Below are 19,710 nucleotides of genomic sequence, written 5' to 3'. Positions count from 1 at the left end.
GTCCGGATTTCACACACCGATGCCAAGAATGCTTTTGAAATTGGCCTTCAGTACATTGAGCAGAACTCAGCATCAACACCGATGGACATCGTGTGGATGAAAAAATGGAGGAACATTGCAGCTAAATCCAGAATTTCATCTTGTAAACAAAAATCTATTACTGATTTTTTTACTAAGTAGGCCTACATAGGTAAGCACTAATTTTTATGCTACCTTTTTTGACATTATATATTTACATACATATTTAATAAATAATGTACAAACAAAAGCTTTCTTGTATTTTATTGAAATATAATTATTTATTATATCACTGTAGAGAATAATACAGTCGTTTTTTAAAACACATACATACGTCATACACAATGACTTTTTCTGATAATCCGACCTTTCTTGCGTTCCGACCATACTGCTAGTCCCGAGGGTGACGGATTAGAGGGGTTCTACTGTATTTTAAATTGGTGGAAGCTGATAATTGGAAAAAGTAATTTTACAAAAACAAGGATAACCGAAGCAGGAAGACATTGAGTAGTGATTAGAATCTATATAGTGGAAAACATTTCATTTAGGCATTCAGTGACAGAAAGGTACAAAATTTAGTTAATATAATTTAGTTAGTGTCATAACAATTTCAATTTTGAAGATAGTTTGTTTAAATTTTACATTGTCTATAGAATTTAATTAGTTCATAAGAATTTCAATTTAAAGATAGTTTATTTTAAATTTACATTGGCTAGGTTAGATATATATGTGTGTTTCATAATAGATATAATAACGATAATTTAAAAAAGTACTTACAAACTAATTCTTTGAGAACCGCGATAAAAACCCTATATTATTAAAAAATACTCATTGCTCATCATTCACAAACAATACATCATAATATATATATATATATATATATATATATATATATATATATATATATATATATATATATTGTTATGATATGTAAAATCGAGAAAATATTGGGTTGATTAAAATATTTCAAAGTTCAAAAACATTAAAATAATTCAGATAAGTAGGATAATAACCAACAAACATTTCGAAGAAGGAAAGTTATTAAATTCTTGGATTACCTGTACTAAACAAAATGTAAACTATGCATAAATTATTTCTTTGTTATACTTGAGTGACCCGCATAATTTTAAGTGAAATCCAAAGACAATTGAACCGGGTTTTCCAAATACATTAATGCAGTGATTAAAGACAATAGAAGAGATTTTAGAAAGAGGTTTTTGTTAGTTTTTAAGAATTATAGAAAAATATTATTTGTAAATAAGTTTTAGGAAATTTTATAATTAAAGGTAAAAATTTGTTTGTTATCGAAATGAAAAAATGGGGGAATTGTGACGAGTTTTGATTGGCGGAGATTGAAGAAGGTGGGATAGGTATGTAGGAATGAAAGTTTAGCTAGATTTAGGAGAGAGAAAAGATAATCAGTTGGTTTTCCAAGTCTGTAAGACGAACAGTGATTGTTCTCTGGCGGTTCCCGAGATGTAGCAAGCAGTAGTGTTGAATGTTAGTGAGTTTTTTGTGGAGTTAGTGTATCTGACAGAGGCTGAAGCAGCAAAATATTGTAAGTCATATTTTTCTACTTATATTCCAAGAGTCACTGTTCAGGCGAACGAGAGATTCAGTTTATCGTAAAGAGAAGATATTCCAAGAGTCATTTTTCACTCGGGCCAACGAGAGATTCAGTTTATCGAGAGGAGAAAGGCTATCATAATTTGAATGATTTGTGCTTTTGAAGGAGATCATTAAGGACGATATACTTGCAACAATCTGTTGTAAGATTGCTGATTACATAGGGAGCGGTTGAGAGGAGATAATATAGTCTACAAGGAACAAGGATTTGGACCACTCATCATCAGAGAGAGATATTTTTGTTTTCTGCAGTTTTTTCTTTTATTGATAACACAATTTTTACACTTAATTTAGAAAGGATATAAATATTTTGATTAGGAGAGTTAGAATAGTTTGGGATTTTAAGATTTCAATTAATATTGTTTGTACCATTAATTTTGATTGTTCACGTACGTAGAACAAAATTTTGAGATTCATTATATGAGATTTGTTTATTGAAAACTTTTGAGTGTGAATTATTTCATTATTTTTATTTCAATATATAGTGTTAGATCATATGTGTTTTTTATTATTCCGGTATTCTTTGGACCTTACCTTTCACATGTAATAGCATAGATATTGAAGCACGAATTTAACCCTGAGACAAAAGAATTAAAAATTGTGATAGAGTCATAATCATATCATTTAAATAATTTTAATTAATCAAAAAATTAATTAGCTAATTATTGCTTGGCGCACCAAGACTTTAAATATCACAATAATATATATATATATATATATATATATATATATATATATATATATATATATATATATCTCGAATCGGTATGAATAGAGTGTTATGTCTCATTTCAGCATATCCCTGCTATATACCTAGTTTTATACGGTTCTCTTGACCTGTAAATTCTATCGTGATGGCTTCAAACTAGACTGGAATGTTTTGGTGTGTTTATAGTGTACATGTCAACAGTCAGTAATATCAAAATAACCCAATCTTATAACATTATTTCAGCATAACTCTGCCTCGTCAGGGAGCCGGAAGATACAAAGTCACACGCAGAATTTCCCAGTTGTAGTGGATAGCTACAAAAGTGATGGCCATAAACGAACACGATTTAATAAAACCGTTTTCTATCCTTTTGAGCTGTTCGAAATTTGCAACGTTTATATTTCGGCAAAAGCTTTGCTGTCGCTTTGATGAATTGAAAAGCCATATATTGCGCAAAAACACAATTAGTCAAACGCACTTTCAATGGACTTGTTTACCATTTGGGTTAAAAACATCCCCAGCAACATTCCACAGAACAACGTATAACATAATAAGAAAAACTTACAGATTGTACTAACGATGTGCATCGCCTCCGTCCCGTCAGCCCTTCGTATACACGTCCCACCACAAGTTCCTCCTTCATCGACACGCGCTAGAGGAGATGGAAGGCCTACGACGATATAAAACGGCGAATGCCACAATAGAGTCGAGTTTCGCTAGAGTGTTGATCTAGTGGGAACTCCACCGTGCCTCTGGGTTTTGACTGGACGCCAACCGTCCGGAGTTCCGTCAGAGTATTGATCTGATAACAACTCTACTGGCCCTAAGGGTATTGACTGAAGGCCAACCGTTTCTGCTAGAGTGTTTATCTTCCCCGTGTGGGGTACGGACCTCTTAAGTAGAATATCCCCAGAGTGGTCCTCCTGCTTGTCGTAAAAGCCGACTAAACGGAGAGGCGGGCATTTTCTTGTCCGGTCGCGGTTGCTAAATTTTGTAAAGCTGGCGCGACGGGACAAGCCTATGACTGCTAAGGGAGGTGAGCGTGGTTGGGGACCGGAGTTGGCACGCCCTGCCCCCACCTACGGTCACCTACCCAAGATGAGAGCAGCCAATTCCAGCTGCTCTGCCATATACCGTCATAGGAGAAGCGGCTGTGTCGGTTATCAAGTTATACTCATTCGTGCCGGTCTTACCGGCATGCATGCGTGCGACTACCGCTGGGAGGAATAAACCTTATGAAAAAATCCGCAATCTTCAGGTCTAGTGTCAGATGGTCTCGAACGGAGCCCTCGGGGAGAATGGCATCTTCTCGTTGTATGGGTGCCTTAGCGAGGTAAGGGCGCACTGCCTCGCTGGACGGATATTTCGGCCCTAATGGATGTAAACAAAGCAAATGATGTTGAAGGAGCGAGAGGTGAGGGCTCGGGAGTGTTCGTTCAGACTGAGAAGATCGGGCGAACGCCCCCGCGGCCCAAGCGCGTGTGCGATGGGGGTGCTGCGGGTGAGACCTGCAAAACTCCCATTGGCATGGTAGGGGTCAGAGTGGAGAGGGTAAAAGGAGAGATAAGACCGAGTTCTGGGTCCGAAAGTTCTCCAGAGCCGGTCGATTTAGACGACGGGGGCAATAGTTCGGGCTGGTCCCAGGTGAGGGGCAAGAGAGAGAGAGGAGAGCGGAGTCGCCGAAATCGCCGGAGCATCCCCCTGTCAATCTCAATAAGGTTGAGAGGGAGATGTCCCGGTTAAAAGTAGAGTTGGAAGAGGTGTTGAGGTTGACGAAATTCAACGTCAACACCAAAATGGAAATCAAATCCAGTGTAAAAAAGATCAACACCCTGTTCTGCGGGTTGGAGAGGGAGATATCCAGTGCCGGAAAGCTCATCATTTGGCCAGAAGACAGGGGCATAGTGAAAGAGAGTTACCAAGGAAGTGTGTGAGTTCGACGGGGATGCAGACGGACGCGTCTCTTGTCGGACGTGATAAAAGGAATGCAGGTGTGTAGGCTACAATATCTGATGACCTGCAGATGAATGAGAATAGAGCGAACGAAATTCGAAAGAGTTGGGATGAGTGTAAGGTGGCTGATGAGATCATGGATCTAGTCAGTCAAGAATGGCCGGAGGGGCTCTTCGAGAGGACAAGTATGTGTGAGGGTAGTCTCCTTGGATCCGCTGGCGATGTGACCGTTGCAATAACCGCGGACACGGCAGATGCTGCCATGATTGGCAAGCTTCGGGAGAGATACCCGGAACCGCCGGGAGTGCCAGTAATTGGCGACGCCAGCGGAGGAGTAGGAACAATGTTCTCGAGGGTGGGAGTATTGAAGGAGGATGGGCAACAGGTGTGCACGGAAAAGTGTATACAAGCTCATTGTTGGAAAGGGAGAGGATCCTATGGCAGTGAAGTTCCTGTCGGTATGTAAGTTGCTGGGGAAGAAAATGGAAAAGTGTGGGAGAACGAGTGTTGGACTTGCCGCTCCGGCAGCTCTGGGAACTGAGGTGTCCAGAAAGCTTGCGGAGTGGGCGTTCAAAGACAGGAGCTTCAAGGTCGTAGTGTTTGGAAAGAGTGGTAAAGAGGCGAGAGTGATCACGCCCAAGGTGAAAAATGGAGTGGTGATTGTGAAGACGAAGGACAAAACGTATGCCGAACTTCTACAGGGGCTCAGGACGGGCCTGTGTGACAGGAGTGATATTATTATCAAGAGAGTGCGGAAGACAAAAGAGCAAGGGGTAGTATAGGGAGTAGCTGGAGGGTGGAAGTGAGGTGGTAGAAAGGGTCAGAGAAATTGTCGGCTCAATGCCCCCCAGCTTCCTACTCTTCGGCAGTCCGAAAGGCTCTAAAATGGTACAGAAAAGTAGCTGTTGAAGAGTTTATTGGGGACAACGGTTGTCAATTCATTGTTTCTGTATAATAAGAGCCATCAAAATAAACTATCTGTAGTAAAATTTAGAGAAAGTTTATGCAGTCAATTACTTCCCTATTCTAATGATGGCAACGATCGTAATATTTCAGAGACATTACCGGCCATCGGACATAAGCTAGAAGTGGCGGAGAAAGAGGGCAAAGTCACTAGAAGTCGCTGTAAGAGCTGCTATACCAGATACTCTCGAGAGCAAGGCAGAAATTATGCGCTAAAAATGGCCAAGACTGTTCGATATATATTATATGCCCTGCATGTCCCGAAAAACCACATATGTGCCAAGATTGTTTTTATATTATTCACAAAATTGCTTGACTACATTTATTTCCTTTGTTTTTTCATTATTAACTATGCTTATTCCTTTTTGTGAAAAAAATGTAAAATAAATTTCTTTTTTTGAACAGATTTTTATTTTTACAAGCCATTCCTAGTGTAAGTTCTACTACGCCAGGTCAATTGAAAACATCATATAAATGCATGGAAACTGTGCGTGCCTTAGACACACAAAGCAAAAATTGATGATAGTACGTGTGCGTCTTATCGACGCACACGGCGTTTAATACAAAAGTCGTGTGCGTCGATATGACGCACACGGCAGTCAAAGGGTTAAAGAAAGTTGAAGTTGAAATAAATTCCGATAATTGAATGCCCAAAATATCACGACGTGTTTTATTGCGAACATTAGAACAAATGAACATTAAATATATAAAAATAAGCAGGAATAGTGTTCTTTTAGAAAAAGATGAAATTGTTTTGTGGCGGAGAAATTACTTACAAAAAATCCGAGAGTATCGTCGTGAAGGACGAAAAGTATACTATTTAGATGAAACTTGGCTAAATCAAGGTCATACTGTCTCAAAGGTGTGGCAAGATTTGGAAATTAAAAGTCGTCGACAAGCCTTCATTGAAGAGCTTTCATTAGGATTAAAAACACCAGTGGGTAAAGGACGGAGGCTCATAATAAACATATAGGCAGCGATTCGGGTTTTTTGGCCAACGGCTTGTTACTATTCGAATCCAAGAAAACCAACGATTACCATGAGGACATGGAAGCTCAAAGATTCGAAGGTGTGTTTTCAAATATTCTACCAAGCCTTGAAGCAAATTCTGTCGTTGTTATGGACAATGCGTCATACCACAGTCGACGGTTGGAGCCATCACCAACGACTACCTGGCGAAAAGGTGAAATAATCAACTGGCTCTCTCAAAAAAATATACCATGGCAAGGGAAAACTTGAGTTTTAAAATGGAGGAGGTGAAGTGCTTGTTAGCTACTGCCATACAAAATGTCACACCTGAGTCTTGAAAAAATTGTATAAGACACACTATAAAAGAAGAAGATAGAATGTGGGACTTAGACACAAGAGTGGACATTTCGGTTGAACCATTAATTATCAATGTAAATAATAGTGATCGCGATAGCTCTTCATCAGCCGACGAGTCGTCTACATACGATGATTAATATTTTAACTTCCTGTGGAGGTCGAACCATTTTATTAAGATTACTTTCGTATGTAAGTAAGTTTGTTTTGTTAACCTAGTTTTCAAACTAAAATACATTTTATACCAATATACTTTGCTCTTAAAAAAATGAATACTTCTTATATATATTAGGTATATTCGATTCGATTTATTTTATTTAATTATAATATATACGTGTAAGTGTTTATATGTTCACTAAAAGTAAAAGTTCACTTCATGTGAACATCACTTCATCGGCAAGTTCAGAATTGGATGTTCATAATTATGTAAATTAGTATATTTAAAATATAAGTAATTCCAATGAAAAGAAACCTTTCATTGAAATAGCAGGGTAAATCTCTCTACCTGCCTACAAAAAATGTCATTAAAAAAATTATAGGTTGTCATTAAATGTCATAGAAAGTTTCTTGTGTCTCGTATGTTTTGTACAAAATTATGGAATTTGAAAGTTAGTGTTTTTTTGTGATAAGAAGTATACACTTCAAAGTTAAATATAAGTCTCATATCATATTATATTAAGATTAATTTTTAAAAGTCACTGCAACAGTGTGAACGATACGCTACTGAATGCTAAGCTAGGAAGTCAATGAGCAATTTATCTCTCTCTATATTATGATCACGTTGATCTACTATTCCTTTCTACCGGTCCTAGAATGCGATATTGTCATGTATGACTTTTACAAAGAATATTATCGTACTTTAGATGTTTTCTATATATAAGTATTGTATATAAATATAATTTTATACATAAATATTGATGTTACTAAATACATTTTATTATATACCTTAACAAATACAAAACGATCATTAATATGATAATTTTGCTGCATGTCAATGATTAAATGATAAATTGCTAGAATATCTATCATTACAAACTGGCAACGATGTTGTTGGTTTATCGCATTCACAGTTCGGAGAATTTACTGCGTACAAATTTCATTCTCAAGTATAGATGGAAAGATCATAGAGACGTTAATATGTTGACAACTTTTCATAAAGATCAAATGATAAATGTAAATAAAACAAACAGGAAGACAAGGGAATCTGTGAAGAAACCGGAATGTGTCGTCCACTACAACCAAAATATGGGAGCAGTAGACAGAACGGATATGATGATAAGTTCCACAGAATGTCTTAGAAAAACATGGTACAAGAAACTATTCTTTCACGTTCTTGATCTATGTGTCCTGAACAGTCATGCATTATTCCTCACGCAAACTCCAGGTCAGTTGCCCTTTTTCAGATTTCCAATTGAGGCTAACTCGACAGCTGCTTGAAAGGTAATTTTGTGGGAGACTAAAAATTTATTTTATTTACGAAAACCTTTGGTTGCAGTTATAATGTACCAAAAACCATACCCACGACGTTGAATACATCAAAACATCAGCGTCTGACGGGGCGACATTTTCAGGCTATGGTACCAAATAAAAAAATTCGAAGATGCATTGTTTGTTCACATTCTAAAATTCGTGACCAAAAAAAAAGAGGCGAGATTCTAGATATATGTGCAATGAATGCGACGTGGGTCTATGTGTTTTTCCTTGCTTCGAAAAATATCACACAAAAGAAATGTATTAAAAACTTTTGACTTATATGTACACAATCCTAGTTATTTGTTTAAACTTATTTTTTGCCAACACATCGTCGACGTTCTGGCAAAAATCATTAAGTGCTTCTTCTTCTTCAAGTGCCCTGTCCGTTGCGAACGTTGGCTATTAACATGGCAATTCTGATCTTGTTTGCGGCGCTTCTGAATAGTTCGACCGATGTGAGCCCGAACCACTTCCTCAGATTTTGGAGCCACGAGTGTCTTCTCCTGCCTGGCCCCCGCTTACTGTCTATTTTTCCCTGGACAATCAATTGCAGTAGACGGTACTTATCGTTTCTCAATATGTGGCCTAGATATTCAAGCTTTCTTTGTTTAATTGTATTCACGATTTCTTTCTCCTTTCCGATTCTTTGGATTACCTCTATGTTGGTGACATGTTCGGTCCAGGATATACGAAGAATGCGTCGGTACACTTATACAATTACTGGTACTCATTAAGTCCATTTTATACAATTCTTAGGTAAAGACACCAACGACTTTTAAAAAGCAGTTTCTATTGATGTATAACTGGTTGCATATGAGTGGATAAGTCTGTAAGCCACAAACAACACTTTGCTCTACCAGGCAAATCACTAAAGTAACTTTTGCTAAAATTGGCAATAATACATTGTTAGTGGCGCCAATTGGACTTAATGATGTATTGGTTTGACAGTTCGAGGTTACATTTCGATTTCGTTGCATATTACGTTGTGTTACTTGATTAAGTTATAATAGTGGAATAATATAATATTCTTTAATACAAATAGCCATTAAACACAAATCATAATGCAGGAGGGCAGAGGTAAACGCCTGATCGAACTTGCCAAAGATTTGAATAAGAAACCAAAAGTTATAGTTCAGTCAGTAGTGCCAATAAATAATAGGGGCCCTGATAAATACGTAGGGGCCTGGAATGTTTCATGCGAAGTCGTAAAGGTAAAATTAGGCACTTCTTACTTTATGTCATTGTTTTAGTTTAATTATTGATTTCGCTTTTAGAATACAGCACAGGCTCATGTTGACTTCGAGAAGTTAAATACTCCATCTACAAGTTATGAAAAATTTACAGAAAATGAGACTTTGACAGATCAGGTAAGAACCAATTCTACAACGGCAGTTATTTATGACGACGATACCACTGAAGAAAGTGATCTAGAACCATTTGAAACTAGTGACGACCAAGATAAAGAGTACAATCCCAACGATAACGATTCCGATTTCAGTTTCTCTAAGAAATACGATGAAGGTGCATGTGAATTAAATTTCAAGGAAGATAACTGTAATAAAAAAAGCCGTTGGCAGAAGGCAGACGAATCACAATGGAAACGAAACGTCGCAAAAAAATGCAGAAATCTGAGCCAAACCCATACTCTAAAAAAGGAAGGCAGCCAGCCAAATATCCTCAGACTGTTAACTGCGACCGCTGTAAATTTAAATGTTCTCAATTATTTAGTGAAACGGATAGAAGTGAAATATGCTCTAGCTATTGGCAATTCGAAGATTACTCTCGAAAAAAGGATTTTCTTCTTCAAAATGTTCAAGTTAACATTCCACAAAGACACCGGCATCAAAAAAGCAATGAAAATCACGTACTAATTCAAAACAATTTTATTTTTGTAAAAACGGAACACCAATTAGAGTATGCCAAACTTTTTTTTAAAAACACTGTCAATAAGCAACGGAAGTAGATAGGTAGCCACTTCAGGGCACTTTTTTCCCCAGATTCTGGGGAAAAACCGCTCGCTAGCCTATGGTGAATATGGCAAATTTCCCCAGACCCCTGACACAGATTTCCCCAGATTCGACCTAACCTAACGTAACCTAACCAAACCGAACCTAACCTCAACGTGAAGATAGCGTCAATTCTTCTTCTTTTACGAATTCTTCTTCTTCTTTTACGTATGACCTAACCTAACGTATCCTAACCAAACCTAACGTAACCTAACCAAACCTAAACGTGAAGATAGCGTCAATTCTTCTTCTTCTACGCAACATCAATTCTTCTTCTTTTACGCAACGTGAAGATAGTCTTCTTCTTTTACGTTTGACCTAACCTAACTTAACCTAACCAAACCTAAACGTGAAGATAGCGTCAATTCTTCTTCTTCTTCTACGCAACATCAATTCTTCTTCTTTTACGCAACGTGAAGATAGCGTCTATTCTTAACCTACGAAGCGCGTACTGTGTGTGTGTGTGTCTTTGCTGCCCTCTGCTCCTAGTCCCCCCTGTTCTCTTTTTTCTCCATAGAGACCAAGAAACGAATACACAAAGTATAAAAATACACAAGTTATACGCCTTTATATTAAGACAGAGACCAAGAAACGAATACAGAAAGTATAAAAATAATAAAAAATACAAGTTTTACATACAACACTGATACCTTTATATAAAAAAAAAAGACATGTACAAATATTGTTTATTTACATTACATTAGTATCCAAAAAGCACGTCTGGATAAGCTTCCTCCATCTTTAGTAAGCGAGTAGGATATGCCAACCAAAATCGTCCCTTTTTCACAAAACCTAGTAGGTCACGTAGCGTTTTATCCAGGTAACCATTATTCAAATATCTGATAAGTCTGCGTCGGAAATCAGTATTTTTAATTATTTGATGTAATTTAATTTGAACGTCGTCTGTTAATGCCTCAATTTGCGTTTTCATGCGTAAAAGTCGTTCTTCTCTAAGTATTCGTTTTGCTTCCAATCTCCTTTGATTTTCATTCTCTCGGTTTGACCGTTGCTCAGCTTCTTCTTTTGATTCTTCGTAATAGTGAAGTGTGTCACATGATATGGACAGTTCTAGTTTCGTTCCAATTGTTCATTTGGAATAGTCGTTTACACCCGCAAGGTTTTTCAGATTCACATATTGTATCATAAGACATTATGTCACATAACCAGAGGAATCTAAACGACGCGTGAACGGTAGGAATATCTGAAACAGAATAAAGTACTGAATTAGGGTATAAGGTACACGTTCATCCATAAGAATCAATGTAAAAAAGTGTGGGATTTAGCGCATTTAGTAAAATTGATTACATTAGCTGTAAACAACCAAAGTTATATCCTCGGTCGGACGGAAGATTAAATGGTATAACATTATGCTCAAAAGGCCTCTGAAATGTGCAGATTTGTGCTTGTTCTTCCATAAGAATCAATGTAAAAGTGGTGCATTTATCGCTTTTAGTCAACTTGATTACATTAGTTGTAAACAGACAAAAAATCGTGATTACCCCCACCACTTTCATCATTAACACACTCTGAGTAATGCCAGCAAGCGGTCATTCATCGAATAACAGTCAAGGAAGACACATCGCAGTATGGCCAATCTTATGAAACAGTACATTAAGTTAAACTTAATTAAGACATGTATTGAGCAAGAATTTATTCAGGCCAACTACGCAGGCGCGTGTTTACCGACTAGTTTAATATTGCATGAAGTTGCAAAGCAATATGGAATAACAACAAAGGTCGTAGTAGGTACAAAGTTTTACTCAAATGGAGTTACAATCACACCACATTTCTGGAATGAGCATAATGAAATAATATACGATCCAACAGACGCAATTACAAAACATCATCTACCTCATCAAATAGAATTTACTATGAAAAAAGGAATGTTCATGTGTAAAAATGACGAAGACAGAAAAATGGTTGATATATATCACGATTTTAAGAAAAACAGATCGACGGCAGCATATTTTGAGGAGGCTCCGGAATCTCTACTGGAGTTACGTAAAAACATTTTTATTGCTGTAGCACAGATACTAGAAAATAAATAAATAAATAAAAGTAATGTTCTAAAGTAATTGTTTTTTTAAAACCCTTTGTTGAAATGACCTACCTACGAAGAAATGTTCTATGAAACCTCTAAAAAATATATAAAATAGTACTTACGTTTTTAATTTTTGTAGCCCAAACACAAACAAACACCTTATCGCCACGGATCTTGTAGCACAAACACCCACTGTTACTTTTCGTACATGTTGACTGGCACAAACACTCACTGTTACTTTTCGTAAACGTTGACGGGCACAAACAACCGTTGTTACTTTCGCAATGTTGACTGCAGACTGGTAGTACAAAACGTATTCGTTCATTAAATAGACAGGCTGTTATGACGTAGCTCACGCTTAAACCATGTTGCGCAATATTTCGTAAGACTATTCATTTATGCATCACATGCCGGGCTTAATTATTAACTAGAACGGAATGTGCACATGTTTCCGGCATCCGTGTGAATATATTTTATCTCACATTAAGTGGAATTGGAATGTGCACGTGTTTCCGGCTATATATCGTGGAAGATGTGTTAAAAGGAAATGTCCAACCGGTGATTCATCGTTGAATGCATACACATTTGGTATATTCGCGTCTATATGACTAAGCCAATTTAAGATGAACATAATCTAGTACCATATAACAATATAAAGTAGAAAATAGTAAAATATATTGTAATATTTTTATTCTTTGTTTAAAGTACAAAGTACAGTAACTAGATGTCCCTAGTACCTTACTGACTAAAACGTTGTTGAAAACAAATAGATACTAGTAACCGGGTATATACATGCTACTTAATATTTTAAAATTATTCGCAGCCACGATTTGGAAGGGAATAGACGTATTAGTTTTTATGCTAACGTTCGCAAGCGTGTTTTGCAACGATTTCTCGGAAAAAGACGCTATTGCCTATCTAAATCAATATGAACAGATCGATAATAGTACAGATTTCTCTACTTTGATAATTAACTTTCAAGAAAAGTATAATTTACCAGTGGATGGTTTGCTTAATAATGCAACAATCAAATTGATGCGTCGTCCGCGTTGTCAACACAGTGATAACGAATTTATAGTGGCTTCTCCATGGCACAAACAACACCTGCGATGGTATTTTCCTCAAAGAACGCCCAAGGCCCAAAAAGACGCAGAAACGGCATTTCAGATGTGGCAAAATGTTTCAACCTTAACATTCACAATGGTTACAAATCCTACGCTAGAGCCACCGGATATAACCATAACTATGGTTAGGGGAACTCATAATTTTAGAGCAAACTGTATGGGAGATGACGAATGTCCTATTAGATTTGTTGGAGGTGCTGCTTTAGGACATTCATACTTTCCTCATTCCACAGACACCTGTACAGAGATACATTTAGATATAACGAAGCCCTGGCATTTTGGAAACGACTCTATACCTGAAGGCCGTATAAGTTTTCTTATGGTACTGGTTCATGAAATTGGGCATGCTCTTGGAATCGGTCATAGTGGAACACAAAGTGCTGTCATGTATAGTATGTATCAGCATAAGATTAGTGGTCTACATAAGGATGATATAAACGCAATACAATATCTATATGGGCCTAACAATACCTATGCTCCAAACCCAAAGTTTACAACAACTAGCTCAACAACAACTCGTAAGCAAACGACCCGCTCAAGGTATACAACGGTACATACACCAACAACAACTAGTTCGACAACGTCAAGACCAACAACTAGTTCGACAAGACCAAGGCCTAGTAAGCAACCGAAAAATTTGTGTGATATTGTTCCAGATTTTATGTTTTTAGCCACTGCTCCAGAGTTTTCAAATTACCGATTATATATCGCCCGCGATAAATTTATATGGAAACTAGACTTGAACGAAATGATTATTCCATCTCAGCCTGAACTTCTTGCTGATTATGTTCCTGCAGAATTACGTCAATACACTTTACAACACATTTTTCAAACAACAGCCGGTGATTTGGTTACAATTGTGCCACCAAACAAATATTTCTCAGCACCTTTTCCTAGCATTCAATATATTGATAATTTTACACTTAATATACCCAAGAAGGCCCACATCAATGCTATTTTTCAATCAAATTCCGGGCAATCCTATACATTTTACAACAATATGTCATATATAGAATTTTCTAATGATTTTACTAGCGAGGTAAGAAGAGGCTGGATAAAAGACATATTTCCGGGAATACCTGAAGATATTTCTCTTGCACTTCGATGGATTGACGGTCATATGTACTTTTTCCGTCAAAATACTTACTATAAATTTAATGAATTTACTAGAAAAGTTGTGGCCGCTGGACAATTTAACTGGAATCTATTTGGAGTGCCTTGCCCAAACGAAAATATCTTACAACAATTAAAAACTCTAATATCTAAACTTGTATCTGTATATAATTAAAAAAAGTGTAAAAGATGTGTTTTGTATTTACGAGTAATAATAAAAATTGTAAAAAATATATGTTTTTTATTTATCAAATTCCCGGAAGAAGCTAACATTCTATTTACTATGTAACATGTGTTCAAAGCCAAATATTATGTTAGAATTGTAAAGAAAAAGATTTTTAGCTAAACTGCAATATATTTACGACTTAAAATGTTAGATAATAAGTAACAAAAAAAAATATAAGTCTATACAGGGATATGTTAGTCATCGGTATGGATATACACCTAACCAAACATATTTAAGGTATTGGTACTGTTGGACGAGTCCATTTAACTCACAAAATAGGGGAGTTCGCTATGCAAACGGCAAACTTTTTTTTCAATTTCATTTAAATCTATAACACAGATAAGGACAAATAGCAGTTTTATGTAATAATTGAATGTTATGTTATTATTAAGTGATGTGTCTTTAAACAAACTCGTCCTAGTTTTTCAAAATCACTAATATTTGGCACGTTTCAAGGTCAACAAAGAGGTATAAAAGAACGCCCTAATAGAAGCCCTGTTCATTCTGCTGTCAACCTTCAACGAGTACGTCACGCTATAACTTTGACTGTGAACGTTGTGATTTGTTAGTGTCCAGTGTTGTTGTTGTTGTTGTTCTCAAGGCGATCATCATGGTCTGGTCTTTAATTACCACAGGTAAACGTTTTATTTCTAAATTTAACACTTATTTAAATTTGTTTCAATTACGTTATGAAGAGTGCAAAGGTAATTTAAATATTGATTTAGCAAAGATATTAGAAAAAGGTATACAGGATGCTAAAGAAGGAGCCGGCTTTCAAAAAGGGGATAAAATTCGTATAATTGTTCGTAATGAAAATTTTAAACATCCCATATCAACAGGTACTGAAACAGATTTAAATACGGATAATATCTTGGCTCATATCGAAAACATTGTAACTTCTGACGAGTCGGTTCAAGTCGAAGATACTATATTTGATATACAAATTTTCAAGATACCTAGGGGTAGCGGCCGACATAAAATTATAAATTTGGCAGAGGACCGTCGCACCAAGAAAAGCATTACCCAGATTAAAAATACCGACACTTTATGCGGGGCTCGAGCAGTTATAGTGGGCTTAACATACGTCACAAACGAGATTTTGGGCCACAAATTGATCAAAAGCGATGCTCATAGCATACGTAAGGGTCGAAAATTGCAGACTGATTTGGCCGAAAAACTTTGCAATCTGTTGGGCGGTTGTTATAACGATGGCTTTACGTTGGATAATTTTAAGAAGGCAGAGGAGTTATTGGATGTGCAGATAAAGATTATTTGTGCAGAAAATTTCAACACAATCATATACGAGGGCCCCGAAAAAACAGCCAAGATTTATTTGTATAAAAACGGGAATCATTTTGATGTTATAAACAGTTTGAAAGGTCTATACGGTACCCACTTTTACTGCGAGAAATGCGACACCCCTTATCAGGGCAAAAATAAGCACAAATGCAAGAAAGCACCACTTTGTACGATTTGCAAACATCCCGAGCATGACTTGACTACAAAAAGCAAAGTTTTGTGCAAGGACTGTAACCGTTATTGCTACAACAATGAATGTTTAAGAAACCATACAGAAGCTTGCAAAGAAGTATTTAAATGTGACAAATGTAATAAACTATGCAAGAGAGATAAGGAGCATGTATGCGGTTACTCCATGTGCAGAAACTGTAATACCTTTGTAGAAATAGCTACGCATCAGTGTTACATGATGAAAAAACCAGCCAAAGGAGGAGTTTGTACTGTAGCCTGTACTTGCAATAACAGATCAAGCGTGATAAATTCAGGCTGTAAAGAAAATCACAAACAGTCACAAAGTTGCAAAGACCCTTGTATATGTAACAATCTCTCTGAAGAAAAAATAATGAAATGCTCTTACAACGAAAGATATATATTCTTTGATTACGAGGCAATGCAGGATACAGGCATTCATGTACCGAATCTTGTAATTGCGCAGGATTTCGACGGACATAAATTTGTTTTTAAAGACAATGAAGAGTTCTGTAGATGGTTAATTTCCGAGAAACATAGAAATTATACAGCGATAGCCCACAATAGTAAATCATACGATTCATATTTCATTTTAAAATATTGCGTGGAAAACACGATAAAGCCGTACACTATCTACAACGGGTCAAAACTTATGCTTTTGGAAGTCGAGGCTCTTAAACTGAAAATAATAGACAGCTCTAATTTTGTAGCCGGTCCCCTGTCCGGTTTTCCTAAAACTTTTGGTCTGCTTGAATTAAAGAAAGGCTATTTTCCTCACTTTTTCAACACTCCTGAAAATACTCACTACGAAGGCTGCTTACCAGATATTGCGTATTATGGACCCAACACAATGAAAACAAAACAAAGATCTGATTTTAAGAAATGGTACGATGAGCATAAAAATGACCACTTTGTGTTACAGAAAGAGCTCCATACCTATTGCGATTCAGATGTTGATATTTTACGACGTGGGTGTTTGGAATTCCGTAAAGAATTTTTAGAAATAGCAAACATAGACCCATTTCAATATCTGACTATTGCCAGTGTGTGTATGGCCATATATAGATCTAAATATCTTCGAACAAACACCATTGGCGTTGTAAAGCAGGAGATAAAGGAGACATATAGCAGGGCATCAATAAAATGGCTCAATCAATTTTCTAACGTCCAACATGCTCTTAATGGCGGAGAAGTGACAATTTGCGGTGCAAAAGTTGATGGTTTCTCGGAAGAGTCAAATACTGTGTACCAGTACCACGGTTGCTTCTGGCATGGCCACCCAGAATGCTTTAAGAACGACACAGTTAACCACGTCAACAATGAGACAATGAGTGACTTGTACGAGAGAACAATAAGACGATCAAAACAAATAAAAGAAGCAGGGTACAACTTGGTAGAAATGTGGGAATGTGAGTGGTTAAAATCCAAAGAATGTAAAAACGCCGCAGATCCTCAACTTATTGAACCCTTAAAGCCTCGTGAAGCATTCTTTGGCGGTAGAACAAACGCCATAAAACTAAACGTGACTGGGAAAAAGCTCAGATACATAGATATTGTATCACTGTATCCAACCGTACAATATTACGATCAATATCCAGTTGGCCACCCTACAAAAATACATGCACCTGAAGTATACGATCCTAATTGGTTTGGTCTAGTACATTGCCAAATACTACCGCCTACTGATTTATACCATCCTGTATTACCTGTCAAAACTGACAAATTAATGTTTCCGCTGTGTAATCAATGCGTCTTGGAAGATTGCGAAAATTGTGATCATGATGACTCGGAAAGAATGCTGAGGGGTACATGGACAACTCTAGAAATTAATAAGGCCTTAGAAAAAGGGTATAAAATAATAAAAATTCACGAGGTGTGGCATTTTGAGCAAACATCGACAGATTTGTTCAAGGGATATGTCAAAGATTTTATGAAGATCAAATTAGAAACTAGTCCACATACGTATGCCACAAATGAAGAGTACGCTCGGGCTGTAAAAGAGCAGATGGACATAGAGCTCGATTTATCTAAAATAGCCCCAAATCCCGGTAAACGAGCAGTCGCTAAAATATGCCTAAATAGTCTATGGGGTAAATTTGGCCAAAGAATGAATATGAAACAGACAGAGTATGTTGTGGACATTAAAAGATGGTACGAAGTTTTGATGAACGATAAAATAAATTTAACAAACGTCACATTTATTAATGATAATATAGCACAAGTCTCTTACGATTATAAAGACGTGTTTGTGGAAGACCCAACATCTACGAATATTTTTGTGGCATTATTTACGACCAGTAACGCTCGTCTAAGACTGTACGAGATGATTGATAGGCTAGGAGAGGCTGTAGCTTATTTCGACACAGACTCCATTGTTTACATTGATGATGGCCTAAACACTGTCGAAACAGGTGAAATGTTGGGCGATTGGAGTGATGAGTTGCCTGGAGATGACTACATAGTTGAATGGCTCAGTACAGGTCCTAAAAGTTATTTTTACAAAACAGCCAAGGGCAAAGAGGTGACTAAAATCAAAGGTTTCACTTTAAACTACGAAAACAGCCTAGTACTCAACGCCTCCGCCATGAATGACATCATACACGATCCAACCAAAGAAATTAAGCTCACGTATGACCAGAACGGCAGGGATACAGAGACCAAAGATATTGTTACGAGAAAAAGGGTATCAAAGACTTTCAAGATGGCCTACAAGAAACGAAAAATAATACAAAGTGATGACTCATTAATTGACACAGCACCTCTTGGCTTTCAAAAATTATAATAATATTACGCATTAGACATTGTACATCATTCTTTATTAGACGCTGTTACAGGAAAGACGTGTTTTGTCTCGCTCATGTTTTCGATAAATTTTGATTTTGTATAAATTAACAATGTCTGATCAATGGTCAATATATATTATAAATCAGCGAGAAATAAAAAAATTCAACGCTTATCTATGCACTTTTCACGTTAATTGTGACAACTTTAAAATAGGTGAAGGTTTAGAACAAGACAAAGACTATCTAAACAACCATTTAGAGACCGCTCTTGAGAATATAAAAAAGCAAGCTGGCTACACAACAGGTGACAAAATCAGAATTGTTGCCTTAAAGGATGACTTTAGACACCCGATATCGACAGAAACAAGTTCAAGTGCCAATATGTCAAAGTTATTAGAACAAATTAGCAATATATCGACATCTAACGCTGCTGTCCACCTGAGAAATACAAAATTTGATGTACAAATCTTGAAAATACCTAATCCGAAAAACCACTGATCTTCCTATGATGATGATGATGACGTTAGACACCCGATATCGCCAGAAACAAGTTCAAGTGCCAATATGTCAAAGTTATTAGAACAAATTAGCAATATATCGACATCTAACGCTGCTGTCCACCTGAGAAATACAAAATTTGATGTACAAATCTTGAAAATACCTAGTCCGAAAAACCACTGATCTTCCTATGATGATGATGATGACGTTAGACACCCGATATCGCCAGAAACAAGTTCAAGTGCCAATATGTCAAAGTTATTAGAACAAATTAGCAATATATCGACATCTAACGCTGCTGTCCACCTGAGAAATACAAAATTTGATGTACAAATCTTGAAAATACCTAGTCCGAAAAAACAATGA

General features: G+C 36.7%; 2 protein-coding genes across 2 annotated transcripts; both read left to right on the top strand.

The window, feature by feature from the left end:
- The first annotated feature begins 12,904 nt into the window (after positions 1–12,904).
- On the top strand, positions 12,905–14,524 carry LOC140450742 (matrix metalloproteinase-18-like). The gene has a single exon (XM_072544412.1). It carries the CDS (start codon positions 12,905–12,907, stop codon positions 14,522–14,524), a length of 1,620 nt encoding a protein of 539 aa, XP_072400513.1.
- A 661-nt stretch (positions 14,525–15,185) lies between these two features.
- LOC140450741 (uncharacterized) lies at positions 15,186–18,845 on the top strand. Its single transcript, XM_072544411.1, has one exon. The coding sequence runs from the start codon at positions 15,186–15,188 to the stop codon at positions 18,843–18,845; it is 3,660 nt and encodes a 1,219-aa protein (XP_072400512.1).
- Positions 18,846–19,710: the final 865 nt, after the last annotated feature.

Source organism: Diabrotica undecimpunctata, chromosome 9 (assembly GCF_040954645.1).
Source record: "Diabrotica undecimpunctata isolate CICGRU chromosome 9, icDiaUnde3, whole genome shotgun sequence".
NCBI lineage: Eukaryota > Metazoa > Arthropoda > Insecta > Coleoptera > Chrysomelidae > Diabrotica > Diabrotica undecimpunctata.
The sequence above is the reverse complement of the archived record's forward strand: the minus strand, read 5'-3'. Positions and strand labels throughout refer to the sequence as shown.